This window comes from Haliotis asinina, chromosome 1 (genome assembly GCF_037392515.1).
Source record: "Haliotis asinina isolate JCU_RB_2024 chromosome 1, JCU_Hal_asi_v2, whole genome shotgun sequence".
NCBI classification, from domain to species: domain Eukaryota; kingdom Metazoa; phylum Mollusca; class Gastropoda; order Lepetellida; family Haliotidae; genus Haliotis; species Haliotis asinina.
In genome coordinates this window covers 13933683-13943172 of record NC_090280.1, presented here as the reverse complement: position 1 = coordinate 13943172, position 9490 = coordinate 13933683, and the positions used below count along the sequence as shown (strand labels likewise).

The 9490-nt window shown below is 41.1% G+C and overlaps 1 protein-coding gene across 1 annotated transcript; it reads left to right on the top strand.

Moving 5' to 3' along the window:
- Positions 1 to 574: 574 nt before the first annotated feature.
- On the top strand, positions 575 to 7415 carry LOC137294836 (coiled-coil domain-containing protein 15-like). The gene is made up of 10 exons (XM_067826000.1): positions 575 to 604; positions 1038 to 1187; positions 1293 to 1370; positions 2311 to 2427; positions 3757 to 3874; positions 4191 to 4304; positions 4728 to 4929; positions 5144 to 5335; positions 6257 to 6405; positions 7342 to 7415. Exons 1-10 carry the CDS (start codon positions 575 to 577, stop codon positions 7389 to 7391), a joined length of 1200 nt encoding a protein of 399 aa, XP_067682101.1. The 3' UTR covers positions 7392 to 7415.
- Positions 7416 to 9490: the final 2075 nt, after the last annotated feature.

Genomic DNA, 9490 nt, shown 5'->3' with positions numbered 1-9490 from the left:
TCATGATAAATTTTGCCTTGTACAGTCTCCTAGTTTCCCTGTTCTTATTTAGTATTTTGTTCTGACTGATACGAAGTCAATACTAGCCATGTTGAATATTTATCACATAAGTTTATCGCAAAAACTTAACAACAGTGAAGTTTCCTGGTCGAAGCCCACTTCAAACTTGCAGAACCTCTTTCATCCTGTGAGCTGGAAACACTTAGGGTGTTTATGTTATCTTAACTCTATCCTCAGCTCATGGATCCCCTTCTCATGAAGCACTTCCTCGTGCTCATTACAATTAGGTACCTATGTCTGATCTGACAGCCCTGCATGATTCTTGGGGATGACAGTTCGTGGGGTAACCCAGTGGGTAAAGCATTCACTCATCATGCCAAAGACAAGGGTTCAATACCCCACATAGGTACAGTGTGTGACACCTAATTTCGGTATACCCGGCCCTGTTGTGGTATTGCTGAAATGTTGCTGAAAAGTGGCGTAAAACCATTATCACTCACTGTTAGGTTTGGTCACTACTGGTGGAATCACTATTCCATGTCCATCATTCCACATTTTGATCCTTAAGGTTAGCATGGGTAGACACTCCTACACAATTCCTAGGGTTTGTAGTGAGTGATGGTATGGTGAACTATTTCCTTAAAGAATGAATCCAAAATAATCTGAAGAAAATTTGTGAAATATTGATCTAGTTTGAGGTCTAGGACACATGTATAAAGGTCAGGCATCATGTACCAGTAAACGAGAATGAATTATTTATATCACTTCTTTTTTGTTTTGGCTGATTAGATAAGTCATCGACTTGTTAAACTAGCTTAGCTAAAATAATATAACAGGAAGAAAAGTTGTTGAATGGAAGGGTTTATCAGGCATGATAGGAGCATTAGATACCAAGTTTGATGGATAGGTATATATAACACTGTCCAATTTAATGTTAAATTGTAGTCTTTTTCTGTTAACTGAAGCATACATGGTTAACATGTTTAGAAGTTAAAATGTGGCCGTGGTAGTCCTATAGAATGTGTCTGGTGTTTCAGGAAGCAGCGATGGAGGAGGAGAATCGGATGTATCAAATGCAGCGCGAGAAAGAGGACCGTCTGAGACGCTTCCAGGAGGAGGTGAAGAAAAGAGTTCGGCATTTAGATAGGCTGAAGAAACAACAGCAGGCACAGTCAATGGTTAATGCTGTAAGTGTGATGAACTGACAGATAAAAAGTTGCCAAATATATTTTTGAGCAATGTTGATGTACTTTATGGGGAATAGGTATGTTATGTATGTGTTCTTATTTCAGATTGAGCGAGAGCGACGTATAGTTAGACAAAGCACATTGTCAGCTCAGCATCAGTCGTCCCGAAAAGACAGCTGTTCAGTGAGATTACACCAAGGCTTGAGCATTAAGTCCCGAGCAACACCAAACACACAAGGTATGGCAGGGACTGCACTCACACTAACACTAAAGGTTACTATGATATGTCTTTATAATGCTGATGGCTACTGTAAAATGTTTTTATGACACTGATGGCTACTATAAAATATTTCTATAATGCTGATGGCTACTGTAAAATGTGTCTATAACACCAATGGCTACTATAAAATATTTTTACAATACTGATGGCCACTGTAAAATGTCTCTGTAACACTGAGGGCTACTGTAAAATGTCTTTATAACACTGAGGGCTACTGTAAAATGTCTCTGTAACACTGAGGGCTACTGTAAAATGTCTTTATAACACTGATGGCTACTGTAAAATGTCTTTATAAGACTGGTGGCAACTGTACAGTGTCTATAATGATGTGACTAATAACAATGGTGACTAATAACAATGGTGACTAATAACAATGGTGACTAATAACAGTGGTGACTAATATACAATGCCTACAGTTCTGGCAACTAATGTACAATGTATAACAATGGTGACTAATGTACAATACGTCTGTGCAGGAGGCTTGGCACACAGTGAACCGTCAACTAGGACACACGCATTCTCGGACCAGACAGACCAGGTCGGTATTTCCATACTGATGTCTCTATGATCCACCCAGTCTTACTCAGGCCATCTGAGCCTGTGTAAAAACACTTGTCCGTGTGTACTCGTTCTTGTATTTTATTTAGGAAACAACACTTGAACAGGTGCTCTTCTAAAATCCATCATGTGTCAATAATAAATGCCTCAGAGTATCGCTAGTTGGTGATTCACAAATTTAGAAATGCCAAGTTCCTTCAGCCATGACGTCTGAGGTATGGATGACCTTGACCCTTGATCAGTGTAAAAAGTGACTTGTTCTCAAATGTGTGTGGTTTGGTTTAGGTGCATGAGTTCACAAGTGAAGCAAGACGAAAGCTTGGGGGTAGACAAATACTGACAGACAACTTCATCAGTGATGATCTGCCAGGAGGAGTGTGGAGGGTGTCCCATACAAGAGATGTGAGTTCTTGTGATATATACTCAGATGTGTGCCTGTGTGTGGGGATATGAGTGAAGTTCATTTGTATGAATCACAGGAGATGATGATTACACAATGCCATCTAGAAATTAGTCATTTATAACATGTTATATTTGGGATTACACTTTCTTAGTAAAGTATAAATTCTAGTACTCTTTTTGACCTGACTCCCATCCAGGACTTGAACCCACACCCTCAGAGTCAGGCACCTAATCGCCAGCACACACCGTCAGTTGCCTAACCCAGTTAGACACTGTGACTCCCACAAAAATGAAAGTCGGACAACTGGTAGTCTAGACTGCAGGCCTTGTGTACCCCTCTGATAAGTATTAGTTGGCATGGCGCCCACGGCTGAAGGCTATGATTACACAATGCCTTGTAGAAAGTGTTCATGTGTAACATATGTTATGCTGGGGATTACACTTTCCTAGTGATACTTTCTTGAGTTGAATCCCACAAAAGATGAGTTGAGATGATATTCAGTGTGCATGGGTAGAGATATGAGTCAGTGTGTAAGGGTAGAGATTTGAGTCAGTGTGCATGGGTAGAGATTTGAGTCAGTGTGTATGGGTAGGGATGTGAGTCAGTGTGTAAGGGTAGAGATTTGAGTCAGTGTGTAAGGGTAGAGATGTGAGTCAGTGTGCATGGGTAGAGATTTGAGTCAGTGTGTAAGGGTAGAGATTTGAGTCAGTGTGCAAGGGTAGAGATGTGAGTCAGTGTGCATGGGTAGAGATGTGAGTCAGTGTGTAAGGGTAGATATTTGAGTCAGTGTGTAAGGGTAGAGATTTGAGTCAGTGTGTAAGGGTTGAGATTTGAGTCATTGTGTAAGGATGGAGAAGTGAGTCAGTGTGCATGGGTAGAGATTTGAGGCAGTGTGTAAGGGTAGATATTTGAGTCAGTGTGTAAGGGTAGAGATTTGAGTCAGTGTGTAAGGGTTGAGATTTGAGTCATTGTGTAAGGATGGAGAAGTGAGTCAGTGTGCATGGGTAGAGATTTGAGTCAGTGTGTAAGGGTAGATATTTGAGTCAGTGTGTAAGGGTAGAGATTTGAGTCAGTGTGTAAGGATGGAGAAGTGAGTCAGTGTGCATGGGTAGAGATTTGAGGCAGTGTGTAAGGGTAGAGATGTGAGTCCATGAGTAAGGGTAGAGATGTGAGTAAGTGTGCATTTAGAGATATGTGAGTGCATGTGTAATTGTAGAGATGTGAGTCAGTGTATGGGTAGAGATGTGAGTGCATGGGTATGGGCAAAGATGTGGTGACAGAAACACTCATGCTGATCAGCACATTGTATGTGATCCTCTGCATTGTAGCACCCATCATCTCGACACATGGCAGATGGAGATGTCCTTGACCTTGACAGTGACAACAGCAACACTGAAGACACAGATGACAGAGATGATGATGTTGATGAAGAGAAGTATACTCATGGTATGAATGTCAACACGTCAGCCCTGGCTAAGGAGTTCTGACCCTAACTATGATGGCCGGAGAAGATGGACTTGATCACAGACAGTGTTCTAAACATTTCCTACATTTAACAAACACTCTGTCCTTTTTCTGATTTTGGAATGATGAATTGTCATTCATTTATGAAAGTTTTTCATACTCTTCTGTATAGATTATTGGTGGTAAGATGAAGGTTTCTAGATTTTTATTAGCTGTTGACTGAACTTTTGAGACTTTTCATAACCTTTTTTGATCAAATTGAGAGTACGTTTTTTCAATTTCAATCTGTTTCTGTCAGATGAGAATGAGGAGGAAAGTGAAAATCGATGGCGGCGCCAGATGAAAAGTGTACACTTCGATCTTTCACCCCCAAGGGCAGAGACAAGACAAGAGAGGATCCAGCGACGCAGTGGTGATTGTCATGCATTTGTCTCCCTTTGGTTGTTTTAACCATGGTTACAGGCTATCCCAGTAAATGTAGATCCACTGTAATAACAAGTCCACATGGGCTACAAACAAATCTAGAATATACAAGTTAAAGAAGTTAGAGACATTGTTAAAAATGCTAGATTCATTCATAACAAATCTGTAAATAACATAACAAAATTGTAAACGAAGGAAGGTCCACTTCATGAGACTCAGTAGAATCTGAGTGTGTCTCTCCTTCTCCACTCTCTCTTTTTAAGAGTTGATAAAGCATTTTTTTGTCATGCTGACAGGGGTTCTATTCCCCACTTGAGTATGTGTGAGACCCATTTCCTGATATTGCAGGAATATTTCTACAAGTGACATAAGACTAAACTCACTCTCCTACTCATGCATGTGTGTCTTGCAGTGCCAACAATGACAGGCACAGAGCTGCACCGCCCAGCCCCGGTTGTGTCTGTCCCAGACATCTACTCAGGGGTAACGATGGAAGAGAAACGACGCCGACAGCGGAGTCAGACTGCCCTCTACCGCCGACTTTTCATGGACCAGGAGCGTGAGCAAGTAAAGGAGAATCTTCGTCGGCAGGAACATCGGAAACGGATTCAAAAGTAATAAATCTTGTCTATGTAGCTGATTTTGGACACATGGAGTCATTAACATTACAGATGGTTTTATTTGTTTAGATGTGGTATGTGATAGATGTTTAATCATGACTACATCTAACTTGTGTGTGATGCTGTCTGAATCATTCCTGATCTGTGTCCAACTATATATGTGCCCCATCTGACCTGTGACTATGTAGGGTATGTTTGTGTCTGTCAGACTGAAGCAGGACAAGGAGGAGGCTCGCAAGGAAGAGGAGGAGTTGGCATTACGCATGGTGCAGCCCCGTGACCCGATGACTGGGGAGACGTGGGACGAAGCATTCCTCCGGGATCAACTGGAGCAGTCTCACATCCGGGACACCCTGCAACAACATGAGCACAGCCAGCGGAGACACAAGGAAATGGAGAGGTAAACCACTGGCTGCATATGGCCTATCGAGGGGCCTGTTTGTTGAAGTCATCTCAGTGCTATGGCAATCATGACTCACTGTAATGACAGGAAATAGTATTGGAAGTAAGCTAGTACGTGATACTAGTAAGTAACAAATGTAAAAAATGTGTCATGTGGTTGTCTAATCTGATTAATGATTATTACTAGTCATAGGAACACCTGACCGAACATGGCCTTGACATTGTGGTATTGGGAAATACACGATCATTAGCATTCTCTACCCACTGAGGTTACTTAAGTCATATCTTCCCATGTACCTGTTTTCTAATATGGCTATATATCCCGGTTTTCGTAAAATCCACTAGCAGCAAAAAATCGCTACAAAACTTATCTCCCTTCTTTCCATCCAATCAGAACACGTGTTACATTGACCTCGATCCAATACGTCTGCCCCGTTGGAGTTAGTTGATCAACATGCGAAGCATAGATTCACTATTTCATTTCTAACTGAAAATCAGAAACCAGCAGAGAATATAGGAATCAACAAGGAGTTTTTGTTGATGTCAAACAGAACGCATTTAATGACTAGCTTGCCCATTGTCAATAAGGGCAATGGAGATGCCATCATCCGAGTTCTGTTCAGAAGAAATGTTTGTGCATCATGCAGTGGAAGATGTTGTAGTTTTTCGGAAATTACTGAGGCTCTGCGAATGATCTGTTTTGAAACAGTATTACTGATGGCACAACTAACTCTGATTGCAACCAACTTGTAGAACAGGGCCCTGGTTATGTAAAATATGAAAACATTTAATGAATTAAGAGTTCCCCTTCAATTCTACATTTTCCAGAAATGTCTAATTATGTTTGATACTTCAGATGCAACTTGTGATGATTATCTTGCTTATAGCAGCAGTTATTTATATTGTGTGGCTGTTTCAGATATGTAGAGGCCTTACGCCAGAACCTGCGTGAGAAGATAGTGAAGAAAGGGGTACAGTTACCTCCCTTGTGTTGCTGTGGCGACACCCTGTGGGACACCAACCCTGACACTTGTGCCAACAACTGTTTCTTCTACAAGAACCCTAAAGGTCAGTCCTTTTCAGTTGTGTCTAAATATGATCAGCCTAAGTGCTGCCATCTGCTTAATGGTAAAAGGAAATGTTACAAATTCTGTCAAAATTTTGCCAGTATTGCACTGGCAGACAGAAGGCAATTTCTATTCCTGCTGACACCTACCAACATATACTGTAGAACTGATGTTGTCAGTTGCAGCCAGATTGGTTTAGGAACTGAGGTCGTGCATGGTAGAATTGTCTTAAGGTACTGTGCAGAGTTGCTTCCCTTGGCAGGCAGGATCATAGGTTTGAAATCCCAATTTGAGAGTACACATGCTTGTGGGTTACACAACACTGCTGTATATGAGAGACCTACATCACTTGTGGCTTGGCTGCACATAAAACTGATACATCATGATATAGCAACAATACCATGTTTACTGGATGTCATGTTCACAAACAAAGGGAAGTATGTTACCAGAATGTTGAGTACACTGTAGTGGAGCTTCTGTGTAGACAAACTGGAAAATACATTATAAGCAACGAAAGATGGCCTGTTTACAACAGAAAATATTGGAAGATTTACCTGTGCTGTTAGTCAATGAATTTGCTATTTATGAAAATATGTGGGTAACTGATATTGCAGACTCATAAAATAGTGGTAGGGTACAGGAATGAGTGCTGTTGAATTGAAAACCTTGATGCTAGAGCATTCCAATGTCACACAATAGAGGTATGTGTGTAGGAAGAAACATTACACACTCACACCCTCTCTTGAATCTCGGTTATCAGTAAAAGCATTTAAAGAGAAATTGTAAACTGTCATTTTTACTGAGCTATCCTAATCTGTTGATGAGTGTTATAACTTGGAGCACTGGGTTTCATGTGCTCTGTCTGAAGATAATGCTGTTTCTGTGACACAGACAAAATCTCTGCAGGCCCACTATGTTAAATCCTATCATGTTTCAGCATACGCCAAAGCACTACAGTCTCTCCTGGTGTCCTGTGAAGTTGTCTGACCTTCGTTTCGTCTACAGAACTAGTATGGCCATCAAACAGCACTATAACTGTCTGACCTTCACTTCCTCCAGCAGAACAGTATGTTCATTAACCACTGGTCACCACCGTCATCAATAGTCTCTCCTGGTGTCCTGTGAAGTTGTCTGACCATCACTTCCTCCAGCAGATCAGTATGTTCATTAACCACCAGCAACCACCATTATCAAAAGTCTCTCCTGGTGTCTTGTGAAGTTGTCAGACCTTCACGTCCTCCAGCAGAACAGTATGTCCATTAACCACAACAACCAATGAGACCTGTGAAGGTTCCAGGGTAGAATAGGCCTTCAGCAACCCATGCTTGCCTAAAAGGTGACTCTGTTTGTCGTAAGAGGTAGCTAACTGGATCGGGTGGTCAGACTCGCTGCCTTGGTTGACACATGTCATTGGTTCTCAATTGTGCAGATTGTTCCAGACTCGATTATTTACAGACCGCTGCCATATAGCTGGAATATTACTGAGTGCGGCGTAAAACTAAACTCACTCACTCAGCAACCACTGTCATCAACTGTCTCTCCTGGCATCCTGTGAAGTTGTGTGACACCAGCAGACCAGTATGTCCAACAGTTATCTCCCATCTCAGTCAGTGAGAGTTTCTTGAAGGAACCAGACTTGTGGATGACAAGGCATGTTGCAGGGCAGATTTGATGGTGTGTTATAGCTGTTGATTTACGTCTGGTGTGTTCCTACCATTCATCTAAAATGATTGATCTGACCATTACACTAATTTTAGGCAGGTGCCTGATATCACTTATATTTATCATCTGATCAGTTTATGATTTCCTCTCAACTGGGTTAGACCATCAGGTTGGTTCTCAATGTTGGTCAGATTCTGTTCTGATGAATGTCACATATATCCAGTACCTGGAAACATCACAGAAATTCTAGTTTCACTACTTGTACAACTAACTAGAGTGACAGAGTGTATATTGTTTTTCGTAAGTGTGGGTACATCAAGGTGAGTAACCTAGAAACAGGCAGTCAAGAAAATGTCGATCATCACCCATGCCGTTGTTGGAATTTGTCTAAGAGTCAGCCATGTCACCTGGAGTCTGGGCAATAATGTGATCCATACGGTATTTGAACTAGATTGTAACCAGTCACTGAGAATTGTAACCTTAGTTTAACTGTCACTCTGTTCCAAGCTAAAATGTTGAGCAGGACCTGCAGGAATCTCTTCTGTGTACAGTGAATCATGTTTCTATATACATGCTCAGCTTTGTAAAGTGATAAAATACAGAGGAACTGTCCGAGTATTTTAACTGTACATATTGTATATACTCATCATGCAGGTAACATATTGTTGTTACAACAGCAGCATCAGATACCAAGGTTTGAAAAATAAAACTCGGAATTCTCCTCATGCTGGGTGATGCTTGTTTTTAAATGACTGAAAACAGTAACAGTCAACTGCCTGTTCTATGACTTGTCTTGCAAGTTACATGTATTTTGGCAGTGTATGCTTAACCACAAGGGATTACAAGACCTGCTGCCATGTGAAAAGCTTTTGATGAGTTATTGTCACAATTTATTTTTCTAAGAAGTGATTAGTATTGTAAACAATACGTGTCCTTGTCATCCCATGCTTGCTGAGGTGACCAACTGGATTGGATGGTCAGGCTTGGAGACATATGTTCATCTCAACTGTGTGGATGGCTGCTCATGATGTCATGTTAGCTTATTTAGAGAATGTCATAATGTAGCTTGGATATTGTTTAGAGGGCCATTAAATACCAAACATTTTGATGTGAAAGGTCAGGTTTTTTGGTGAGTGAGACAGTAGTTGTTGCGAGTGCGTGAGTGAGTGCGTGAGTGAGTTTAGTTTTACGAGGGGATGTCAATAAGTTTTGAGCCTTGAGCATTTTTCATACCCAGGTGTCACAGCCTATGGTACGACATTGAACCTTGGGGTGTAGCTGATGTGATATATAAGATTTGGTATCCTACTCTCAGAAGTTATTGAACAGCTCACATTGACAGACAGAGACCCCCCTCACGGAAGTGAAAATGAATAAAATTGAGTATAGAGTAGTAAATAAGTTTTTAGTTCTTGAAGGAAACT